The sequence below is a fragment of the Lemur catta genome, chromosome 20, assembly GCF_020740605.2.
Source record: "Lemur catta isolate mLemCat1 chromosome 20, mLemCat1.pri, whole genome shotgun sequence".
Lineage (NCBI taxonomy): Eukaryota > Metazoa > Chordata > Mammalia > Primates > Lemuridae > Lemur > Lemur catta.
The window spans coordinates 9197678-9223447 of NC_059147.1; the positions used below are offsets into that span (position 1 = coordinate 9197678).

General features: G+C 51.8%; 1 protein-coding gene across 1 annotated transcript in view; it reads right to left on the reverse strand.

Annotated features, from left to right (window-relative positions):
• Nucleotides 1–16650, reverse strand: part of SLC6A2 (solute carrier family 6 member 2) — a 40630-nt gene extending 23980 nt beyond the window's left edge. The window contains exons 1-3 of the mRNA XM_045533294.1: nt 16332–16650; nt 3904–4035; nt 1757–1994 (exon numbers count right to left, since the gene is read on the reverse strand). Of these exons, the coding sequence (XP_045389250.1) occupies nt 1757–1994; nt 3904–4035; nt 16332–16632 (671 nt within the window). The 5' untranslated portion in view covers nt 16633–16650. The remainder of the gene's footprint in view (nt 1–1756; nt 1995–3903; nt 4036–16331) is intronic.
• Nucleotides 16651–25770: the final 9120 nt, after the last annotated feature.

The following is a 25770-nucleotide window of genomic DNA, read 5'->3' on the forward strand; positions in this document are numbered from 1 at the left end:
TCAGACCACCATGATCAGCATTAAAAGATAGTATAGACAAACACTATGATAATAATCTTTGCAAGAATCCACCAATAGGCCAGGCGTGGTGGCTCACGCTTGTAATCCTAGCACTCTGGGAGGCCGAGGCGGGAGGATCGCTCGAGGTCAGGAGTTCGAGACCAGCCTGAGCAAGAGCGAGACCCGGGCTCTACTAAAAATAGAGAGAAATGATCTGGAAAGCTAAAAATGTATAGAAAAAATTAGCTGGGCATGGTGGCGCATGCCGGTAGTCCCAGCTACTGGAGAGGCTGAGACAGGAAGATCGCCTGAGCCCAGGAATTTGAGGTTGCTGTGAGCTAGGCTGATGCCACGGCACTCTAGCCCAGGCAACAGAGCAAGACTGTGTCTCAAAAAAAAAAGAAAAAGAATCCACCAATGGATGCTAAGACATGTGGGCAAAAGTATAATGATAATTAAGATATTTATACAACCTCAGAGTATCTCCCCAACAGATACTAACTTACTCATTAAAAAAGGAAAAATACTTTCTCTCTGCAGGAGGAAGCTGTCAGACTCCAACTTAGCCAAGTGTTCAAGGTCAACATCACAAGTAATAAGTCAGATTGACATCACCTCCCTTATAGGATGCACTGAGAAAGGCGTAGCATCATGCCTATGGTATTCTTGCCAAAAATGCATGACCTCAGTCTAATTGTGAGAAAACAGCAAACAAACCCAAACTGAGAGAGATTTCACAAAATAACTGGCCAATAATCTTCTTCAAAAGTGTCAAGGTCATGAAACTCAAGGAAAGACCAAAGCACTCTCACAGATTGGAGAAGACGGAGGAGAGAGACCTGACAACTAAATACCAGAAAAGAACATTAGTGGGAAAACTGGTGAAATTCAAATAAGGTCTGTAGTAGATTGGCTAATAGCATAACAATGTTAATGTTCTCGTTTCCCAAGTGTACTATGGTTATAGGAGGTAAAGTTGGGTGACAAGTAGATATTATTTTTACAACTTTTCTATGTATAAAATTATTTCTACATAAAAGTTTCTTTCTTCTTTTTTTTTTCTTTTTTTAACAATGTCTGCCTGCTACCGCCGGTCAGTGCCTGTCGTGCACACTTCGTCCGGATAACTTCCTGCAGCTACATGTAGCTGGCCCACTTCCCCCTTGTTGCATTTCACTCACAAGCAAGGTCTACTTTCCCCCGTGGAGGCCCCAGACGGACAGCAGCCCAGGGTGGGTCAGAGGACAGTTTCAGGATCACAATGACTCGGGTTCAAACTGTAGCTCCTCACCTGCTGCTGAACCCCAAGATGTTCCCCGCACTGACTTCATTAGTTCCTATGTCGCCTCCTCAGAGAAGCCTTCCCTGACCACCGAGACAAAGTCCCTTCCCCTCCACAATCAATTTCTCCCACATGCCTGGTTTCAGTTCCTCATGAGCAATTGCACTCTCCAAAATGCGTTGTGCTCCCTGCAGGGCACATACACTCTAAAGTCTTGTGGCATCTTTGTCTGTTTACTTGTGCATTACCTCCCTGCCTCGACCCACCTGTCCCAGAACGCGAGCTGCTCCAACTACCTCGTCCAGGGCTGTGTCCTCAGCTCCTAGCCCAGCGCCAGGCCTGTGGCTGCCTCGTAAACATTAACATGCTGACTGGCATTTGTCCCCTTCCTCTCTGTGGTTTTCCTTAGTGTTTGGCTCAGCTCATGCCCAGCACAGGGCTTGATGGGCCCAGGATGAGGGGTCTGTGACTTACTCGTAAAACTCTGCTGCCGGCGTGAACTTGTACTTGGAGTACTTGGTGTGGTTGCCCAGCACAGAGCCGTTGAGGAGCTTGGGGTCGGTGCAGTTGGGGCTGTTCCAGGCATGGCCACAGTCAGTCCAGGGCAGATTGAGGGTGAAAGAGGAGAAGAGGTAGTAGAGCGACCAGGCAATGATGACGTTGTAGTAGAAGCCGACGTAGACGGCGATCAAGATGACAGCATAGCCAACTCCTGAGTGGGGACGGAGGAGTCAGCCAGCGGCTTCCCAGGGCCCAACCCCAGAGCTACCTCTCCTGGGGAGCTGGCTCCAACCACTGCACTCCCGACCCCCTGTTTCTCTTTTCCTGTAGCAGATTGTCAGAGCCCCACCCACATCCTGTGGGCACCCACTGTCCCTCTGTCCGAGGGCTCTCTCTTCTCACTGGAGCACTCCCCTGTCCCCCCGCCTGCTCATCAGAAAGGTGACCTAATGTCCCCAGGGAGCAGCCGTGTCAGGGAGTCGGGGTGTAAGTATCCCAGCTCCCTCGCCCCTAAGGCAGGATAACCCCGAGGCGTGTTGCACACTCTCTGCCAGTGCACCGAGCTCCTCCCCCTGGTGGAACTGACCTGACAACACACCCTCTCCGGGCTGCCTGCCCCTCCCTAGCTCCCACTGCTGCTTTCTGGGATCCCCTCCCAAATAACTCCTTGCACTCAAATCCTCGTCTCGGGATCTGGTTCCCAGGGAACCCCAGGCAAGCACGCCCCTATCAGAACTTCAGCCCAGTGTGTTCCCTGGGCCCCGCTCTCAGCCACCTGCTGGGTGCCAGTATCATGTTCCTGAAGGCATCAGAAGCTCCTTTAGGGCTAGTTCTACGGTCTTTGCCAAGAGTAGACACAGACATATTTTTTTGCCTGCCAGGTACTGCTTTAAGGGATTAGCCTTAAGCAATTCTTAGCCTGTAAGGTTTAGATGAGGCTAATTCCCCCATCTTCCTTGATCACATGATTCAGGCCTGGCCAATCAGAGTGCTGCTTTCCCATAGCCACAATGATTGGTTAATAGACGGGCACATGACTCAAGGCAAACCAATGAGAGTCTTCTTGGGACCTTTAATGAAGCAATGAATATATAAGGGTTTTTGTTTGTTTATTTGTTTGCACTTTGTTTTGGGTCACTGTTAAACTTGGTAGAATTTCAGCCTAGAGTTGCCGATGGCCACCTTTACAAGCACTTGAGAAGAATGTACACGAGACTGATGCTAACACAGAAGAAAACAGACTTGAGACACAGAGAGAGCGAGCCCAGGCAACACTATTTGGGCACCTGGATCTAGCTATGCCTGAAGCTAGAGCCCCTGAACTTTACCATAACATAAGCCAATAAATTCCCTTTTATATTAATCTTAAAGCCAGTTTGAGTTGGATTCTGACAATTAAACAATAGAAAATCTTAACTAGTACATGTCTTGTAAGATATCAGCCTGTATCTCCCACGGGACTGAGTACACAGGAGGTACCCAGGATACACCTGCCAGCTGAGCAGAGGCTCATGGGAGTCACCCTGGCCCTCATCGCCATGTAGGCCCAGTTCTCTAACCAGTGCTTGACAGAGACCACGTCTTACTCCACACCCTTCTCCCAGCTCCACGGGGGCCAAGAAATGGGGGTTGCTATGGCTACTCTCTGCAGATGTGCCCTCAGTCTGGAATGCAAGTAGGCTTCATCTTACATCCGAGCTGCAATCGATTAGTTGTGACTGTTGCATTAAGGACTGTGAGTCTGCTTTCTGGCTGAGCTCATAAAGATCCATGATCAATTTATCATGTCTGCCATGGGAGCAAGAATGGAGAGTAGTGAGATATGTGCTAGGTACTTCTGACACTTTTGTAAGAATTTTTCATATAGGAAAACAGACTCTGGTCATTCAGCTGGTATAGCCTGGACTGGAACTCAGGTTTCCAGACTCTGTGCTAATGCTATTCCTGGCATATCAAATGTTCTCCGTGTACCTTTGGATGGTGGACACTCTTGACTTGGTCAATATCTGTGAATCCCATAAGAGAGGTCGACCTCAGATCTCACCTTTGGAGCTCATTCCCCAGGGGCAACAGGGAAGCCTTTTTGAACAACCATTGACTTCTCCCTGGCCCCTTTTTACCTTTGAAGAATGGGCAGATCTTCCACACGGTGGCTGCCCCTTCCCGGTTGTACTGTCCCAGCGCCAGCTCCATGTAGAACAGGGGCATCCCTGCGATGATGAGGAACAGGGTGTAGGGGATCAAGAAGGCACCTGGAGGACACAGAGGCAGAGTGTGACCCGCTAGACCCCTGCCCCTCAGAGCGCTTGGATCAGTGTCTACGCTGAGTCGTCTGCTCACCTGGCCATTTCCCAAGGAGGGTTTGGGGGCAGGTAAATAGAGTCATGCAGAGCAATTAATACAAATAATCCTAACAGTAAGAGTAAGTGCAGTAGTAGTAATAATAATCATCATAAGAATGATGTTCTGTGGTCACATTAGCAGCACAGTATCATCTGGGTTAAGCAAAACTAAGGAGGTTTGTTTCTTGCAGGCTTCTCCTAGCCTGTGATACACAAGTGCTCGCTGTGACACACCACGAGGAGGATAACAATGTAGCCTTTACTGAATTTATTTAAACACGGAACCTTTTCTTTCATGAGTCATCACTCTGGGAATGCCAGTCTAACCCAAACTCTTCCTTTTACAGGCAAGAAAATCAAAACCAGAGAGGGGGAGACAGTGCCTAAAGTTACATAGGACTGAGTTTCTAATTTTGTTCCTATCGATATCATTTTAGGGTCACATGTGGCTTCCCCAAACATGATCTCACTGGATCCTTTGAGAGTCTCACAATAGTCTGCAAACATAATAAGCAGTCAGGGTCATTATGTTCCCTGGGGGGAAGCTGAGGGGCAGATAAGGGAGTCGAATTGTCCCTGTGTGCACCGCTGGTAAATGACAGGAGCAGGACTTGCATGCGGGTCTTGCAGCCTGTTAGGTTCACCCTGTGACAGATGGCTGAAGATAAACTCTGGAACAAAGGGGCCAGAGGCTCAAGTCTGACCAGGGAGATGCCCACCCAGAGCATCCTAGAAACTTGAGGGGACTCCCAGGCAACAGGCAGCAACTAATCCCTGGACAATTCCTGGTGGAACTAGATGCATCTGAGTTCCAGAGACCATTCTCAGTGTGCCCTGACAGCTCTGACGCCACGAGGTGACTCACTGGGACACATGCCACGTCAGCCGAGGCTGCAAGCATGACCAATGCAAAATGCCAGCTCCTTTCTAGCTGCAGCCAGAGGTGGCCGGGCTGGAGCCGGATTCCTTCTGCCATCGGCCTTTGGCTGAGATGCTGTAGCCTTGGAAACCAAATACTCTCTAAGAAACTAAGAAAGTGGGAATTATATAACAAGGGTAACATTAGCAGTATTCACAACAGATACCAGCAGCTACCCTTGCTGAGCCCCTACTGTGTGCCAGACACTTTTCATACAACATCTCCTTCAGTCCTCACAACCCTAAAATGCGAAGATGATTACTATCTCCATTTTATAGACGTGGACACTAAGGCTCCCAGCTAGCAAAGAATTGGGGTAACGTCACATGGCACTGAGGGTCAAACTCACTCAGCTACTCAGACTCGGTCTCTATCTTCATCTCAGGACTTCTCAGGAAGCCCAGGGCTCTTAAGGACAAAGCATGAAGTGTTGGCCCCGATGCTGGGAGCACAAGATGGGCCAGTGGGGTGAGGGGTAGGGAAAACTACTGGGACACGAACCTCTTATATATCAAGCAGCACACTGGGCACTAGGCATGTATGATCCATTTATACTACCCAAAAAGCCTCTGAGGTAGCAACTGCTATACCCACTTTTCAGAGGAGGAAACTGAGGCTTGGAGAAATTAAGTGACTTGACCAAAGTCACCCTGCTGGTGAGTGATGGATCTGGGATGTGGACCTAGGTCTTTCTGGCTCCAAAGCTCCAGAGCTGTTCCCAACACATCCCGTAGATTCTAGAACATTCTAGCCTAGATGAAGGACATGAGTCTGAACAGGGTCAGAGGGTGGTTGTTCTGGGACTGGAGATCTGGGACCAGGTGAGCCACCTGGTCTGTTGTCATAGGCTGGTCCAAGGCTCCAGCTCCTGCTCCAGATTGGACTTCTAGAAGTGGCCATGTGCCATTGCTCCCCCTCCTCATTTCTTCCATTCATTCTCCTCTCTTCTCTCTCTCCCGCATAGAGAGGGCTGCTCTGGCAGGGGAGCCCATGCCCGTCCACACTGCCAACAGGATGGCGTGGCCGCTGCTGCTGTTGGAGGTAGGCAGTGGGCTTGGTGCACATAACAAGTACCATTTATTGAGCACCTGTTATATGCCAAGCCACACACAAATTTTTACATGAGTGTTCACTTAATACCACCCCGAGAGAGAATTACCACTAATCCCATTTCATGGACAAGAAAACTAAGGCTTAAAAAGATCAAGTGGCTCATCTAGACCAGTGAGTATGCGGCCTGGCTGCAAACCTGCATCAGTGTGAGCTCCACTCTGCCTGCGGCAGCTGCTCTCCCCGTGCGGGTGTAGAGCCGGGGCTGGGGAAGGCAGCGGCTGGATTGATGTGTCAAAGTGTTTAATAGGCCTGGAGGCTAAAGTCAGTGGCCCAAGGTAGCATGAGGAAGGAAAAAGCCAGGAGTCACGGCTCAGATCTTGGCCCCATGGTTGGCCACGGACGACTCAATGTTCTTTTCTACACAGCCAAGAAAGGGAGAGGGCAACATCAGCCGGTCAGCCCAGCGTCTCACTTGGGCCAGTTTCCCCAACGCCAAGCCTCGGGGTGGCACTGCCAACGGGTAGGTAGACTGCCCGTTTGACATTCATCTCTCCTCTGCTGGCCGGGAGTCACAGCAAACAGAGCGAGGAAGGAAAGCGCGTGCAGCTGTTGTGTGTTAGATGTGGGCCAGCCAAGGCTTCACTCGGGTGAAAGCAGATCAGATTGGTGAAAAGGCTGAGGATGAATGAAACCCAGACGGCTGCCCATGGCCAGGGCCTTATTCTATGAGAGCACAGCTGGCTTGTGCAAGGCCCCTTGCAGAAGGAAACCAGGGCAGGGCTGAAGAGTCAGACAGGGGCTTCAGGGGTGACAGAACTCAGCTGCGTGATGGCTCATTAAAAACAGCCCTGCAGCGGCTCCTTGGAAACTGAGGCTGTTTGCAACCCCCCTAGAAGTTACTGCCCTGCAAGGCTCGTAACTGCCACATTCTTGTGGTCCTGCTACATCTCCGTGTATGGTGGTGCCAGCTGCAACCAGCCGCACACAGGGCCTGAGGGTCTCAGGGCCCACGAGCCCAGAATCCTGTCTTGGCTCTGGAATGCTCTGGCTGTGGGGGTGCTGGGCTGATGGGGCCAGACCTGGGAAAACACAGGCAGGATATACTTCGTGCGGGGCTCAGCACCTGCGAGTCTCCAAAAACATACGCATGCACACAAATGCACACCTGTGCATGCTCACGCAAAGGAACACACATGATTTTGCACATTGACACACTCACACGACCGCATGAGAAAAAAATTTGTCGACTGTGAAAAAGACAATAACCAGTGGCCTTTGGATGAATTTAGTAAGGACAGTGTCTGACCCATCACCTCCACTGCCTGCCATCCCACCACCAGAGAGAAACTCTGCCGGTCACAGAGGGGTCTGGAAACCTCTGTGGAAATGCCAAGTCCTCAGGGAGAGAAGCCCAGGGGTCAGTAAGTTCAGAGTGGAATGTGCTGGAGCAGCCCTGGCGGTGAGGGGGACCTCAGGAAGAGGGAGGAAATGCCTAGGGGAGGCGGCTCAGTGAGGGGTGGGCTCCCCCCAAACTACAGGGAGGTGGAGGGAGTGTGGTCACAGAGGGACTGCAGGTAGGAGAGAGGGTCCCCCAACACCTAGCAGGACCAGATGCCCAGCCTGTTGAGGGCACGATTCCTTAACCTGAGAATTCTGACCACACCCTAAAATACCCAAGAAAGGAAAATCCACATAACTATTCCCTTAGTGCCCACAGTGCAGCTATAGGTTGTCACTGCCCGTGGCTTTTGCCAGAGTCCCAAGAAAACCTTGTTCCCTTCCTGGGGAGGCCAGGTTTGTCCCTCCTCCTTCCACACCCCGGGGCACCCCGACAGCACAGCAGACAGCAGCGTGCAAGGGAGGCTGGACTTGAGTCAGGAGACAGGCTGCTTGCAAGCCAGTATATTTAAAGATGACAAATCAAGTCACAATTGTGAAATGAAACGTTCCATTAACCTATTTTGACAAAGAGACCTTTGTAAGGGGCCTATTATCAAGTTCAAGCCTCAGCTTTTGGGGCTCTGGGCTGGGGGGTGACAGCACAGGGGTGTCCCATTTGCCCTGCCCCTGCCTTCCCCCTTCCTCTCCATCCAGCCACGTGAGGGGCCTTTTGCACATGCAGGTGGACTCTTCCACCCACGTGTGAGCTCTGGCCACAGCCCCTGCAGACAACATGCCCCCGGCCTCCCCCCGGGCCTGGGGCTGTGAGTGCCGCGGCACGGTGCATATTGCAGAAGCAGGAGCCCAGCCCGAGGCCCACGCGGGCCTGGAAGCGGGTGCAGCTGGGCTCTCTGCGGCACAGGACCCAGGGCAGCACCTTGCCTGCATCTGAGGACAATCCTGTCCCCAGCCCTGCTAGCAACGGCTGTGTGACCCTGGGTAAATGTACGTTCTCTGAGCCGTAGCTCCCCCTTTGTAAATGGGGATAACGACACCTGCCTGGCTGGTTTGCTGCGATAACCACAGATAATGGTGGGTGCTCTGTAAACGGAATCACGTCCCCTCATTATACTCAAGGACGGATGTGAGGCACCTTTGTCAGCTGGAAGCAGCAAGTACAGGCTTGCCCGTGTGCTGGCGGGTGGCCGGGCCCTTGCAGAGCGCAGCATGAACACTGGCCGGCTGGAGGCTCAGCAGCACGGGACTCTGACATAGTCCCTTGGGCTCCTCACGTCCCTGTCCCAAGAGGGGCTGGCTACTCCCCTTGTGTCCAAGCAAGTGTGCTGACCCTGAGCAAGGGAAGGACAAAGGATACCGCAGGCCACCACCCACTCTGTTGCCCAAAAGGACTCCTAGATCCCCCCTCGGAAGTGACGTGCCTGTCCCCCTTGGCATCTGGGAGTCCCCAGCCCTCCGCTGCCAGCCCTTTGGGCATTGCCTCACCCAAGGCCACATCCTCTTCCCAAGCAACTGGCACACAATGACCCATCAACACTGCGGCATAACGTCCCAGCGCCTCACCCTGGTGTTCACCTCAGGACAGGTCTGAGGACTTTCCCAGCTGCGGAGCCCCACTGGGGTCCCCCCTTTAGCCAGCGCTGTTCGCCTCCCTCCCCCAAACCTCTCCCCTGCGGCCCCTTCCCCCTGCCTTCATGCCGTCCTCCACGCGCCTCAGGGGCCCGGAGACCAAACGAATCAGACGTGGGGTCCCCCTCAGAGTGTTTTCCCATCAAGTAGCCATTTCTGGAGGAAAACACCCCGTTCCTACGGTGAACCAAGCCCAGCTCACTCCAGGTCGGCAACACAGAGAGACCCTCCGCTGGGAGCACAGTGGCCAGCTCATGTCTCCTCCTCCCCAAGACTGATGTCCTCGGGGCCACACACCACTGTGGGCGCTGTAACCCCAGCCCACGTGGGGCTTGCGCCTCGTTGCTCCTTTCCCTGCACTTCACGGAGACCCGCCAGCACCATCCATATAAGCCTTTGCATAGTAAGTTCCTGCTGCTGTAAGAGGGAATTCTATACAAAATAATGGGAACTGGCTTTTTTTGGCCCCCAAAGCGGTTGCTTCCCACTAGGGTTTGGATGTAGTTTGTTTGTCCCCCCGAAACTCATGTTGAAGTTTGATCCCCAGTGTGGCGGCATTGGGGGTGGGCCTAATGGCGGGTGTTTGGGTCATGGGGCAGATCCCCCATGAATAGATTCAGGTCCTCCTGAGGAGGGGGGGAGGGGGGTAGTTCTTGCTCCACTCTCTTGTATCCTCTCTCGCCAGGTGATCTCTTTGCACACCCAGCTCCCATTCTGCTTTACGCCACGAGTGGGAGCAGTCTGAGACTCTCACCTGAAGTGGCTGTCCAATCGTGACACTTCCAGCCAAATAAACTTCTTTTCTTTATAAATTTCCAATCTCACGTACTCTGTTTAGCAACACTAAATGGACGAAGACACTCCCTGACCTTCACCTCCAGTCCCTACAGCTGAGCTCTCGCCATAGCTCTGTGCGATACTATAATATATATTATATATACACATATATCATATATACGTCATATATGTGGGTTTTCATGCACAGTTCCTAGCTCATAACTCCAGTAGAACTTGTTATGATGTTGGGGCACTTTAGGCCTCAGAAACAGACCTCAGGAAACAGACTCTCTCTCTCTCTCTCTCTCTCTCTCTCTCTCTAGCCTTCTCCTGCCCTCTTCTCACCTGCCCCCTTTTCTCCCCAAGGCAGGAACTTTCCCTATCCTGTCTGTCCTGGGACTGGCCATAAAGAAAGTCTCTGACCTGGCTTCCCGATTGCAGGTCATAAGGCCCCCCTTTCAGAAGGGGTCCTGCCCCATGCCCTGGGGAAAGGAATCCTGCACAGAGAGGCCAAGGCCTTGGACAGGCCTTGCTGGGCTTCCCCACTCAGCCTTAGTATTAGATCACACTCATTTTGTCCAATCACATTGTCACACAGTTGTCAATCATACCAACAAAGTCTCCATAGAAGGCCCAAGAGCTTCTGGAGAGCCAAACACATGGGGGTTCCTGGAGGGTGGCGTGCCTGGGAGGGCACACCTTGCCCTATGTATTTCTTCATCCGTATCCTTTGTAATATCCTTTATAATAAAGCAGTAAACACACATGTTTCCCTGATTCTGTGAGCCACTCTAGCAAATTAAGCGAACCCAAGGAGGGGGTCACAGGAACCCCGATTAAAGCCAGCGGGTCAGAAGCACAGATGAAACAACCTGGAGCTTGTGACTGGCATCTGAAGCAGGGGGCAGCCTTGGGGACCGAGCCCTCGACCTGCGGGATCTGACGCCATCCCCAGGTGGACAGTGTCAAGATTGACCTGGAGGACCCCCAGCTGGTGCCCGCTGCAGAACTGAGTGCTTGCTTGTTGGTGGGGAGAAGGCCACACACACTGGGTCACGGAAGTGCTCTGTGTGGATCGTTGTTGCTGAGCGAGACAATAGTAAAAACACACTCTGAGACCCGGACACAGCCCCAGGGACCCGACGGGTCAAACCCAGCTCGCAAAGTAGGGAACCAAGGGTGGGATTCAGGGAAACTAGTGCTGGGGTTACCCCTCCTCGGATGGCGATTCTCCCTCTGCTGTTAACTTTGGAGGGTCTGGGCTTTATTTTTACTACTACAGCTGTGGCTTTATTAAAAGCTCTGTAAAGATTCTGGTCTCCTATTTCCTCCATCCTGATCTCTTTAAAAGAAACAAGTTAGAGGGTGTTTGGGGTGCTCAGAACCACACTGCAGAGGGAAATATGGCCCACAAAGAGCAGAGGAGGACCTTGCCTCCCTCCTTTGGGATATAATACCTTCAATAATAGAATCTACAATGACGTTAACTTTTAGGGTATCTGCAGTAGATTATGAGCTCCCTAAAGGCACGGATTGTCTCTTGTGCATCTCCATATCCCCGGCATATGACGGGCATTTAGTAAGTGGTTCTGGTTAAATAAGTGCATCTCAGCAGCGGCTCACATGGAGGATGCAGCTAATGAAAGCCCCAGGGCCTTTCTCCACTTGCGCTGTGACCTCATCCTTACTTAGGCAGTGGGGTTGGGGACTGCAGGGCAGGATGCAACATTTATCCCTATTAAACCGCATCTTGTCAGGAACAGCCTCTCCAGATCCTTTGGCGAGCTTGGAGTAACGGGCCAAATCACGCTGGTTACCCCAGATCAAGGTCCCAAGTGGGGGCCTCACTGCTGCCAAGGGGTGTGCAGACTTGTCAGCCGAGCGCCACACCAGCTGGCTGCCTCACCACGTAGCCGAACTGAGCAATCTGCGTCTGGCTCAGGGAGCTCCGGGTGTAGACGGCCCCCTGCGGGCAGGCCAGATGTAAGTGGCCCGAGTTTGAGAACTCCTGACCTCTGCAGCCATTACTTTGTACCTGGTTTCGAGAATCCTAGATATTTTGACCACGAGGGTTCCCAAAAGAGCTGTGGGTCCCTGAGCCCCTGATCTTCCTTGGGGAAGGAAGGGAAGTCCACTGGGGACTCAGAACCACAGTATCTCATGGCGCCCTCAAGGGACCCCATGCAGGAATGTGAACCCCCTTTTCCAGGTGGGGAATCTATGGTGAGATGTGGTCAGGCTGTCAGGACGTGGAGCAAAGCCCGGCTCTGGATTCCTGGTCTTTCCACCACGCCAGGGCCCCAGGTCCAAGTGGCACCACTTTGCAGCTGTACTTCCCTCCACCAATTTCCTCTTAGGATAAATTCTGCTTCCTCCAAAGTTGAGACCCTGCCCCACTCCTGGGTCCAGCGTGCAGGCAATATCATTGAACAATTACAAAATATTAACAACCACGTTTATTGAGCTCCTATTACACAGCACCGTGTCAAGTAGTTTACACGCACTGGCTCTGATGTCATCCTACCCTGCCACAAGGTGCTGGGTCATTCTCTTTTTTTACACAAGGAGACTGAGGCTCAGGTCAGAGAAGGTGAGGGTGTCCAGCAAATGTCAGATGCAGATTCAAACCCAAGTCTGTCTGAACCTAAAGGCCATAGTTTCTCTGCAACACACAGCTCAGAGCTGTCCTCAGGGCACGTCTCGAATGAAAACAGCGAGGTGCAAAGGATAATTAATTCACAGTGGCCTCTTCTCCAGAAGGGGGGCAGACGTGGACACCCAGTGGATCTACCTGCTCATCTCCAGGGACCAGCACGGACCAAGATCACAGGTGTGGAGGGAAAATCTAGAACCCTAGATATAGCCCCGCTGCCTGGTCCTGCCTTCCCTCAGAGACCAGCTGTTCGGAACAAAGCCTCAGTATTTCCGAGAGTGGCTTTCCCCTCCCGAAACCTCCCACAGCCCGTGCCTCCCAGCAGCTGGCCTTTGGTAAGATGTTCAGACAGGCTGATCTTCCCCAGTAATTCATCCAGAAAATATTAGCCAGCGGCCTAAACTACTGGCACCTTCATCATTTCAAAACATCCTCCAGTCTGGGCCAGCGTGAACAGTCAGAATTGGAGCGTTACTCTGTTAATACTGGCACCAGAAGAGCACACAGACTGAGGGCTATTAAACAACAGGGCGGGTGAGTCCTGGCTTCAGTTTAGCCCTGAGCCAGGGCATTGGAAAGGGATGAATCTTGGGGGTCAGTGGGCCGGTCATCTAAGCTTATGTCCAGCTGTAGCAGACAACTGGAGGCTCAGAGAGGAGCTGTGCCATGCCTGAGGTCACACAGTGAGCGGCAGAGCTGGGATTCAAACGTGGGTCTTCTGGCTGCTTCCACAATTGTAGGATACCTACCTTCCTGCCCGCTTGCCTACGTCTGAGGCTAACTTCAGAATTACCGGATGAGAATTGATCCACAAGGAACAGCCAGAAGGTCTCAGCAGAAATATGCCCAGAGTGGAACAACTGAGCAGCTCTGGAGGGGTGAGGGGTAAGTGAGAAAGGAGCTGCCTCATACTCCAAGATAGGGGGCTGCACTGCGCCCCCACACCAACCGTGTGGACATCCTAACCAGAGACGGAAATTCACCGGCACAACAGCGTCCCCACCCTTAGCCTGGCATTCAAGGCCTCCGCAGCCCAGCCCCAACTTGCCCTCCTTATCTCTCCTGGCCTGCCCTTTAGCCAGCCTGCGCTGCTATGCTCTGAGATGATTCCCGTACGTTCCCGCCCCGGTGCACAGCCGGAACACCTCCTCCCTGCCCACGGCTTGTCTGTGCCCACCCTCCAGAGCAACTGCGTTCCAACCACAGCTCACCCCCTCTGAGTATTTCCTAAGCAGCCCCTCCTTGGGGCTTTAAAATACTTGTCACCTCTCCACCCATGTCATGCATCATCACAATGATGTTAATAAAAAGCAGCAGCCGCCTTTCCTGAGGCCAGCCAGACTCCAGGCCAGGCTCCCCATGGGCGTTACTGCAAGTAGTCCTCACAATAACGCTCTGAGATGAACAGCATTCTGGCCATCTGACAGATGGGGAAACCGAGGCTTTGCGAGTTGCCAAAGCCACATAGGTAGGAACTGGAACCTAAGACTCTATAGCCAAGACTCCCAACATGTAGGCTGCCTGCGACTTCACTTTGTTGGTTTATCACCAGGTGTTTCTATTGTTGTTTCTGGATACAGCAGGAGGTCTCTGAGGGCTTGGAAGTTTGTTGGGCACCTTGTGCCACGTTCCTAGGATCTAGGCCTTATCTTGGGCATTAGAAATACAGGGACAAAAAAGTCAAGTCCCTGCCCTCAATGTGCCGCAGCCTGTTTGGGAGGTAAACCCACAAAGACACAAATCACCCAAGAGAAGGAGCTTCCAGCCAACTTCACCTAAAGATTGCAACCTGTGACATAGTTGTTCCATTTTGCACCCTAGGAACTTGTCATATCACCTTGCATACAACAGGTGCCCTTTATCTGCATTGGTGGTAATGGCCAAGTGAGCACGCAGCCCGAGGCAAGCCCTGGGACGGCTGTCTAGCTGACTTGTGAAGTTGGTCGTCTGGGGTGCTTTCAGTTTCAACAAGCATGTAGGACAATGGCAAGAACTTGTAGCAGCACGACAATAAGACCTTAGGGGACTAAGCTCCTGGCAGACAGAAGTGGCTGTTCATGCATCTAGGTGACCCCTGTGGGGCCTCGCACTGTGCCTCACATTGAGAGGAACCAGATAAATATTGCTGATTGATGACAGAGACTTCCCCTGTCTAGGGACAAGCAGTCTCGTACGGTCACTGAAGACATGAGGGATGGTGTGTCCTGAGGTCTCTCAGTCTGTCTCTCATTCGTCATCTCCCTGGCTGCTAAAAATATATAGAATCTGCATTTTCTCTCTCCTTAGGTCCAAAGGGCCAGGATGCTCAAACCAGCCCAGAAACCCTTGAGAAGCAGCCTGATGCTTCCCTTTTCTCACCTTTCTCTCCGCCCACCACCATCCTAGGGCCAGACGCAAGTACTGAGCCTGCAGAGTAGCAAGTGTCCCCAAGGGGTCAGGCCCCAGACCTCAGCTACTCCTGAAGCGCAGGATTGCTGTCCCATATATCTTGTCTGAGAGTATCTGACAATGACAGACCCATGTCAGGAGGTGCCAAAGGAGATCACGGACACAAACCCTCATCTGTGGCTCCAGCCTCGGGCTAACTTGCTCATAGGAAGAGCCACATGCGTTCTGAGCAGCGTCCTCTGCTCCCTATGGTCACCCCACCCTTTCTTTGCAAACACCAAGCATTGCCCGTCCCAAAGCAAGTGTGGAAGAGCTGAGTCTCGGACCCTATGGAACAAAGTCATAAGCTTTCCCTTTACCCAGCTCCAAACTCTCAGCCTCCCTCCCTCTGACCTCCCTCAAGTCTTGAGTCACAGCCACTGATGGGCAGAGTGGCCCAGTGGATAGAGAGGGGTTCCCAGGGCTCCCCCCTTCTCCAGTTTCTTCCTCCAGAAGGTCATTTTCCCAGGCTCTCAGCGGGGCATCTCTGAGCTCACCTCAGCAAAAGTGGCAGGACTGGAGTGGTGTGGGCACTCTGGGGACAAAGCCCCTCAGGGTGGAGCTGGGCTTAGGGCTCAGCCCCTGACTTCCAGGCTGCTCCCCCCAGCGCGGCACCCTCCCCTTCTGCTGACTGACCATAGGTGACCTTGGGTGCTCACACCAGGGCAGGTGGATAATCCGACCAGCAGCCTGGCTGTTCCACTGAGTCTTGTCAGCCCCCCTCCCACTCCACCCTGCAATGTGGCCAGGACCTTCACCCCAATCACCCAGGCCTCCTGACTCGAGGACCAGGCCAGCTCTTGGCACCTACGGACCTGATCCGGCTGAGGCTGTGCACGCTGACCCCTCCAGCAAAACAACTGCCAGCCTATTCCAGGGTCTCTGTCCCCAGGTGCTCAGGGCCTCCTCAGGTGCCTTCAGGGAACCCAAGTCTTCTACCCCTTCCTGGCCCAGAAGTCCCTGCCTCAAGGCTCAAAGTGCTGGATTTAGGGTCACCATGTGCCTCACTGTCACCTCCCACAGACTTACGGTGCTCCTTCAGGATCTCTCCAAATCTCCACTCCCTTCCTGAGGCCCATCGGTCAAGGTTCCTCCCGCGACCTGGTGCCCCAGATTGTGTCTTTCCACCCACGCGCCTATCACTGTCCCAGGTCATGCCTCGATTTCCCTCTTCCACTGAAGACTCCAAGCCTTCTTTTTCTGTGAGCTGTGTCCCTTCTTGCACCCCAGACTTGCCACTGTGTCTCCTCGTTCTCCTCCCAGTGTGTATCCCAGCTCCTGTCCCGGCCACCGCTGAGGACAAGGAGCCTCCCAAGTTCGACCCCCACCCCCAGCCCCGCCAGCGCTCACCGCCGCCGTTCTTGTAGCAGAGGTAGGGGAAGCGCCACACGTTGGCTAGGTCCACCGCGAAGCCGACCACTGACAGCAGGAAGTCGATCTTCTTGCCCCAGGTCTCCCTGGGCTGCGCGTCGCCGCCGCGGGGCGCCAGCAGGCACTGGACGCCGTTGCGCTCCTTCACCACCAGCAGCTCCGCAGTTTTGCGCGCCCGCAGGGGCTGCTCGGGCCCGAGGTCCCCCCCGCTGTTCTCGGGCTGCACCTGCGGGTTCATCCGCGCCAGAAGCATGGGTGCGGCTGGCGAGAGGGACTTCATTGGTCCCGGGGGCACGCCGAGCCCCTGCTTGGATAAAAGGAAAAGAGGTGGTCACCGGGCTGTTCCTCCCCGCTCGCGCCTCCTGAGACGCCCCCGGGAGCGCCTGGGGACAGTAGGACCAGCACGCGCTGAGTTGACACAAGGTTCCCAGAAAAGGGCGCGCGTTTGTTGGAAAACAGAGGTTGTGCGCCCGACTGGGACGGATCTCAGAGCTGGAGACCGCCCTGCGGGTCCTGCTGAAGACCCCGCCGCGCCCTCCCTCGTTCACCCGCTCTCTCTCGCCCCCAAACGGCGGGGCTTGGACACACCGAGGCAGAGGTTTCCCAGGGCTGTGATAGGGCCCGGTGCAGCGTGCCGCACGCCTCCCCAGCTCAGGTCTGCGGAAGCTCAACGGCCCCGGGAGCCGTCCCGGACACTTACACCTGTGCACTGCAAACTTGCTGGCGCGCGTCCCGGTCCCGGCCTCCCCAGGCCGGTCACACCTGGCCGGGTCCGCGCGCGGGGCGCACTCACGTGTCCGGCGGCGAGGCTGTCCCGGGTGCCGTGCGCCCTGCCTGCCCCCGATCGGCCGCGCCTTGGCGGGCTCTGGGGCGCGGCCTGGGCTGAGCTCCGCCGCCTGGCGCTCGGGCGCGGCCGGGGAAGCGCTGGAGGCGCGGGGCGAGCGGCGGGGCGCGGGCTGGCTGGTTCTGGCCGCCCGGGCGGGGGCCGGGCTGGTAATGTAGCCTGCGCCCCAGGTAACGCGCCGATTGCATTAGCCCAGAGCCCGGCCCGCTCCGTCTGGAGCCTGTTAGCGCTAATGGAGACTGACAGCGCGGCCGGGGGTGGGCAGGGGCGGGAGCCGGGCTCCCGGGGACGCGAGGACCCAGGCGCGCACTCTCTTTGCAGCCCGCGACCGGGGAAGGCACGCCTCTCCCAAGGACACCAGGTTCTGCCCTCCGACAGCAGGAGGAGAGCCAGCGACATACTCCCAGAACTGGGGTCTGAGTTGCGTCAGAGAGGGGACCCAGAAAGGATGGGGGCGGGGGATCGGGGGCAGGCAGCGACCGGTGCAGCACCGGCTCTGTCACCCGCTGCAGGCCACTTAAACTACCTGGTCAGAGTTTCTCCATCAACAAAATGGGAATATTCTGCTCGGTGCCCTGGACCGCACACTGGTGGCCCGCGGGCTATTGGGCGATTTTATTGGACTGGTTTAGCGTGTTGACAAGTCACAGCCCAGCACTTATCTCAACATCTGTTTGTTATGGGCAGGGGAGCAAAGCATTTGAGATCACGACCCCTCTTCTATGAGGCTGAGAACTGCTATTCACTCGTTTATTTCCTCATTCATTCATCCCTTTCTTTACTCACTGGTTCTTACACACGCCTGCCAAGGGCCAGACACTGTTCTAGGTGCTCAGAGATTCCTGAAGTCCTGGAGTTTGCCTTCTGTGGTGGGAGACAGGGGGAAACAGGAAACATACTAAATAAACACACTGTATGGTAGGTGACACGGTGACATGTGCTGCGGGGAAAAGTGAAGTGTGCTGATGGAATGGGGTCAGTGAGGTTGCGGTGTAAATAACGGGTCAGGGAATTTGAGAAGGTGGCAGTTAAGTAAAGCAGAAAGCCATTTGGACCTGGTAGTCATTCCTGGTTATTCTCTTCCTCGTTCATTTATCTATTGATTAATTTATCTATTCATCAAACAATGCTGATCACCTGCTGTATGCCTGAGCAGTGTTGGCTGGGGAGGAGATAGTCCCTGCCTTCCAAAAGCTCCCCGGCCAGTGTGTAAAGAGTGGATCACAACCCAGCGTGGTAGGACTGGTGGTGACCACTAACATGTGCAAGTTGGGTGGAGCCGAATCTGCCAGAAAGGGACGGGTGGGGAGCCAAGGAACCGCAGAGAGGCGACAGCACTTAAGTGGGATGGGTGGGAGTCTGGATCAGCCCAGACACACCAGCCTTTCCACTCTTTAAACATTCCAAGCTCTAACCCACCCCAGGACCTTTACACATGCTGTTTCCTCTGCCAGAGTTGTCCAGGTCTCAGTCCAGAGGGCCCTTCCCACCCACTAAAATCTAAAATATACCCAGTCTCCATCATATCACCCTACTTATTTCCTTCATTACATCACTATCCAAATTTATCCTCTTTGTTTGTTTATTTTCTGTCTCCTCTTGGGTGGCGCATGAGCTCCAGGAGAGCAGGGATCTTGTCCGTCCTACACAACTAGGGCATCAATGAGCATGTGAAGTGAATGAGTGAATGGTGGTGCATGGGGGTGTTCAGAGCATTTGCACCAGAGGGACCAGCATGACAAATGTCCTCTGAGCAAGACACAGAGGGAAGAAGAAGGGAAACCTAGAGGAATGGTCGCTCTTCCCAGGCCTTCTGGGGGCTGAAGACAGGAGGCAGGTCAGGGAAAGGACTAAACAGAGGTTTCAGGACAAGTGCCCGGAACTGGGGGTTCCCACACATCAGGGGTGTTTTTCTCCTTTGAGCTATGGCCCATAGTGACAAGCCTTTGAGGAAAGCAGGAACAGAATCATCTTTCCATTTAGCAGGTCAGAAAGCTGTGGCTTTTAGGGAGCAAGGGACTTCCTGAGGTCCTACAGATTGGAAGTGACAGAACTGAAATGACAACCCAGGCCTCCTGTTTCCCTGCCTCTGTCCCCTCTGCCAACTTATGGATGGGGACACTCGGAATCTCTCTAGTAGTCGTGTTCCCCTCCGTCCTCTACCCGACGCCCCATCTGTCTGTTATCAAGCCCTGACCACCGCTCCTCCTAAACACCTGGAGAAGCCCCCACCCCCACTGCTGCAGTGGCCCTGCGGGGGATCCCGCCACCTTTTTTGCTGCAACAGCCTCCTAGCTGTCACCCATGCCCGGTATCTTCCTTTCCAGCCATGTGATTGTCACCAGCTGCCAGAGCTCTTTCTAAAACTCAAGTCTGACCACATGGTATCTCTGCCCAAAACTCTTCTGAGACACCAACACATCAACGTGACTTAAGCCTGGATTACAAATAATTTTCTTTTCTTCTTTATACTTCTCTGTATCTGCCAACTTTTATTCAATGAGCATTTAACACTTACACAATCAGAAGACAATAACCCACATTTTTTTTTTCTTTGAGACTGATTCTCTCTCTCTATTGCCCAGGCTAGAGTGCAGTGGCGCAGTGGCGTCATGATAGCACACTGCAACCTCAAACTCCTGGGCTCAAGCAATCCTCCTGCTTCAGCCTCCCAAAGTGCTAGCATTACAGGCATGAGCCACTGCACCCAACCCACCCACAATTTGTAATAATCTGTCCAAGACGATATCTAAACACCTTTGGCAATACAGACAAGACTCTGCCTGTTCATTTAACCACATCTTCTGCCATTCTAATTCTCTGCTTTTTTCCCCTATAAACGCTTGCATACCTCCAAAATATGCTTTATAATCTAGCAACACGGGAGATTCTCAACTACTGGTGGTTCCCTGAACACCTTGTGCTTTTTTACACTTGTGGATTTTTAAAATAATTCCATCTTCATTTTTTCTGCATAGAGGACTCCTATTCATCTTCCAAAACCTCCGACATCACCTCCACTGTGAAGCTTTCCCTGATAAACACCTCTTACAACAGAGTCAAATTTCTCTTTTGTACTGCTTTGTATATTTGTCTATACAGTTACATGTGCGACTTCTCTACCAGGGACAAGGACAATGCCTGATATATCCTGTTGCATAGATGGTGCTCCAACAAATGTGTACAAGGCAGAACTAGAAGAGATTTCATTCTTTGATGGGTTTGGTGTCTTTAGTTGGGGTTGTTTGATGTTGGATTCCTCCAGAAGCAGACCCTGAAACAAAGATTCGAATGCAAGTAGTTTATTTAGGAAGGGATCCCTGCAGGCACTGGAAGGGGAGAGGGGAAGGTAGACAGGAAAGGGGAGGAAACCAATAGAGGGTGGGCTAAGGAGCAGTTACTGCCGGGGCAACTGCTGTCCAGTCCCACTGGGACTGGAGAGATCGCACAGAGCATGCCTCAGAGCTGTCTGACTCAAGGGCCAAGGAAGCTGGAGTGTTTATCCATGAAGGCTGCCCCCAGGGCGCCACCCCCAGCACGTCCAGACTGAAGAGCAGACGAGCAGAGTCCCAGGTCCTGGCAGCAGGACGCTGTTGGGTCGGGTCTGTGTTGGCAGGAACAGTGAATGACTAGGGGTGTGGGCAGGGCCCTGGAAGTGTTCGCTGCAGGGGTGGAGGGAGGCACTTCCCCCAGTGCGTGCACTCCATCAGTGGGCAAGTCCTGAGAGCTCCACCTCTGCTTTCCCAGACTGCCGGGGGTCCGCGGTGCAGACACCAGGCTGGGGCTGGGCTGAAGCCATCTCTCCCTCTCCATCCCAGACTCCCTGCCACGGGGCCATGTGGCTTCTCTAGGTGCCCTGCTTCCTGCCCTCCCAGGTGGCCTGAGGGCAAGTTGTACACAGGAGGCTGGAGCATTATCAGAGCTGATGTGATCTCCAAGAGGCATCACTTCCACTTACCAGGCACATGGTGACACAGGCCATGGGGTACAAGGCAATGGCTGGTGCTGCAAGCTCTGGCCACCTCCCCCCAGACACCACGGCCCTGGCACAGAAAGGCTAGGCTGGCACTCATTTGGAACCGCAGGGGCTGGGTCCTGAGGACACTATCAGAACCTACACCTCCATTGCACCAGTGGGAAAACTAAGGAAAGAAAGGAGGACAGGGTGACAGGTTTGCGTGAATATTGCACGCGCTCTCTCTCCCTCTCTCTCCCCCCACTTCCTTCTTTCCTTCCTTTCTCTTGCTTTTTCTTTTTCTTCTTTCTTTCTTTTTTGGTCTGAGGACAATGGACCTGTTTCATTGCAGCTGATTTTCCCTGAGTTCCTTCATCATTGGTGCAAGTTGTGCTGCATTTACAAATAGCATAAAAGTCCCCTCAATAAAGCCCCCTATGAGGAGAAGTCAGTCTCCCTCGGGACACCTCCCACTAAAGCCTCCTGGGGGTGCTGGGGGCTCCGACTTACCCAGATGTGGCTCCATCCTTAAACTCTTCTCTGCTAACTCCTAACCTAACTGACCACATCCGGGCACTGGCATTAAAGAGCATCTATCCATTGTTGACCTTCACATTGACCTCTTTGCCTGGACCACTCCCCTGAACTCCACATGCCTTTATCCAACTACAGACTGGGCATCTCTACCTGGGTAACAAAAGGCACCTGAGACTTGCCACACCTAAAGTAGGGTCCTTGACCTCCCCTTCCTGACCCATGCCTACACCTGCTCCTCCACAGTCCCCCACTCCAGGTGACGATGGCATCTTCTTCCTTCTAGTTTAAGGACACAAACCTTAACATTAGCCTTGACTTCTCTTCCTCTTCCTCCCTCATCCAATCCTACTGCGAATGGGTGGCTCTTCCACTTCATGGTGACTTTCTGTTCTAAGCCATGTCATCTCTCACCTGGATTTCTGTGACAACCTCTGAACGGCCTCCCTGATTGTTGTCCCATCATCCCCTGCAGTTTAAGTTCTACACAGCTGCCAGAAAGACCCTCTGGAAACACGTTCAGATCCTATCACTCTCTCTCTCCAGTGGCTCCTGTCTCATCCAGAATGAAATCTGAAGTCCTTCCATGGCCGACATGAATGAATGGATAAACACGTCCTTTCATGGACTTGCCAATGCAAGCTCGGCCTTGTGGGAAGCCAGATTCAGCAGGGACAGAGGTGTTCGGGGAGGAGAGAACAGGAGTGGCCAGCGGTGTGGCAGAAAGAGCACTGGACTGGGAGCCTGCACCCTGGATCCTGACTCAGGGTCTGCTGTTCTCAGGCTCTGTGGCAATGGCCCAGTACGTCAGCAAGATGGATGTGCGCCATGGAAGGAAGGAAGACATAGAGCAGGTGGCAGGAAAAGGGCTGCAGAAGGAAGAAGGAGAGGAGGTGCCCAGGGCAAAGGGACTCGGTCTCCCTGGAGAAAAGGAGGATGTTTACCCTCCCCAGAATCAGCCCCCAGATACATCCTTTGGCCTTGAGATGGTCGTATGAGCTATGGGGACACCTGCTTCAGTTCCTCTCCAAGGCAGAAGGGGGCTGTGGTCAGCCGACAGGGCTGAGCTATGATTAGACTGCGCAAGGGCTCTGTCCATCCAGGGCAATCAGAGCAGCAGAGTCAGAAACCTTCGTGGCCCGTTGCACTCTATTAGAAGATGGGGTGTTCCTTAGATCATCTGATGAAACACGGACTTTCCTCCCAGAAATATGCACATGCACACATCATTTTTAAATTTAGTGTGAAATTTATCATACATAAGAAAAAAGTATATAAAACATGTATGAATAGTGCATAGCTTATATAATAATAATATGAACATATACAAGAGCCCACCCACCCCTCCACATTAAAAAATAGAACATCTCCATTCCCTACAAGCCCCCACGTCCTCCATATGACTTCACCCATCTCCTCCCCCCAGTCTCACCACTATCCTGAATTTAACAATCATCATTTCTTTGTCTTCTTTTGTAGTATTACCACCTTTGAATATATTCCTAAACAATACATTGTTTATTTCTTCTTTGAACTTTATTTAAAAGGAATCACACTGTAGATATTGTTCTGCAACTTCTTTGGCTAAATATAATATTTTTGACATCCAACCGCATGATGAGGAGGTTGGCTGTGGTCCACTCAATTCCATTGTTGTTTACGTTCGTTCTGTTGTATGAATAATCATGGTTTATTTATTCATTCAACTGTGAAGGACATTTGGATTGTTTCCAGGTTTTTTCTTTTTACATGTCAAACAATGCTGCCTATAAATTTTTGAACTGCTATGTGCATGTGAGTTTATTCTTAGGAGTGAATTGCTGGTTTATAGGGTATGTGTCTGTTCAGCTCTGTCAAGTAACATCCAACTGTTTTCTAAAGTGGTAGTACCAGCCGAAACACACTCCAGCAGTGTGCCAATTCTTCCCTTTCAATTTCTTCATGTCCTCTCTAACCTTTGGTATTATCTAGGATTTTAACTTTTGCCAACCTTTTGGGTGTGAAATGGTATCTCATGGTGGTTTTAATTTTCATTTCCTTGACTTCTAATGACATTGAACATCTTCTCACATGCTATGGGTCATTTGTGTTTCTTTTTCTTCTGTGAGGTGATGATGCATGTTGTTTGCACAATTTACTATTGGCTTGTCTGTCTTTTTCTGATTGATTCATAGTAGTTCATAATATATTCTGGGAAATGATCTTTGTTATGTCACAAACATCTTTTCTTGATTGTGTTGAAAGGCTTTTTGCTCCATTTATGAGGATTTTGATAAACAGAAGTTATTGATTTTAATGTAATTTAATGCAGAAATCTTTTCTTTCTGGTTTATGTCTAGTTTAACAAATACTTCCTTACTTGATATTTTCCTAAATTATATTTTAAAATATGACAATTTTGCCTTTCATATTTATGTCTTTCACCTGCCTGAGTTGATTTTTGTGTAGGGTGTAAGGTAGGGATTCCAATTCGTTATTTTTCACAGGAAGAACACATAACAAATTGTCCTGACCTGGTCATTAAGTAGTTACATCTTCTCTGCTGTGCTCAGCAGAGAATTCTCTATCCCAGACCAAGTTTCCTTGCACAACTGGGTTTTTACTGGGCCCTCTCTTCTATTCTATTGGCCTATTTATCTGGTCCTGAGCAACACTACACTGTCTTAATTAGGTTGCTTTAAAATATGATTTTCTATCCAGCAGAGCAAGACTCTCCAGCTCTTTTTCTTTGGAAGTGACTTGGCCAAACTTTTTCCTGCAAATTTCAGAATCAGCTTACAGAGCTCCATGAAATATCCCATTGGAATTTCCACTGTGATTGCATTGAATCTATAGATCAATTTGGGGAGAATTGGGATCTTTACAGTGGTCAGTCTTCCCACCCAAGAATACAGGGCATGTCTCCATGTTACTGGTCTTCTTCAACGTACACAGCATTTTAATATAGTTTTGAGGGGATTTGCAGACTCCTGAATGAAATCCAGCTCAGAATCCCTTAAAATTACTGTACTCTAGTGTCTGAGCTCTCTCTTCTTTTTCTTCAGAAAACTCTTCCCAGTGGCTTTACCGGTAATACATGTGGACCAAATTGATTCTGAGAATTACCTTCCCAATTCCTTCCTACTTGTCTCACTGGCTCTCTGATGTCTATTCCCGGGAAACTTGCCCAGTTCAGCTTTTTCCATAGCCTGAAGAGGCAGAACAGTGCAGAGGCTGGAAGCACAGACTTAGGAGTCGCATCGCCTGAATTTTACTCCTGGCTCTGCCACCGACTATCTATGAAATCTCCTCCATGTCTTGGTTTCTTCATCTGTGCAATGGGTTGGATGATGCTGGTGATAAGGGACTTACCTCACAGAACTGCTGAGAGGATTGAATGGGGAAATACATATAAAGCACCTAGCACAGTGTCTGGTGTCTCATGTGTGTTACGTCTTGTTGTTGTTATCAAGAAGTTCAACTTTTCTATGTCTGTGGGAGACACACGTCTCCTCCAGAATTTTAAGTTAGGTTTATCTGACTTCCAATTATGAGACTGGGATGAAACAGCAAACAGGGGTTGGTATAACAATTACAATTGTTGCCTTTGGAGTTACAAATTCTAAAAGCTGGACTCAAAGCCTGGCTTCACTGCTTGTCTGCTGAGTGGCTTCTGGCTTCTGAGCCTCAGTGTCCCCCTGACCCCGACCCCTGCAAAATGGAAACAACACCTGTTAAGATAGTCAATGGACAACACCATGGGAAGGGGCATGTTTATCAAGGCTCTGTTCTGCCAGTAGCAGTCGTGCCCTCACAGATCACTGCTTCTTCTTAAAGACATTTTGCCTCTTTGCTACTTCCCCAGCTCACACCATTCTAGCAGATTTGATAAAACTGCAGACGCCTGGGCTCCACCCTAGAAATTTGAATTCAGTGGGTCTACAGTGGGAGCCAGGAATCTACATGTCTGTGGCATGTTTATTCCTGGTTTTAAAAAAAAAAATGCCAGTATCAGTGACATGTTTCATAACCTTTTTCCCAAGTTGAGAGTGGCTGTGGCAATTTATATTTGTTTTGCCCAGTCTGAATGCCTTCTTTCCCTCGCA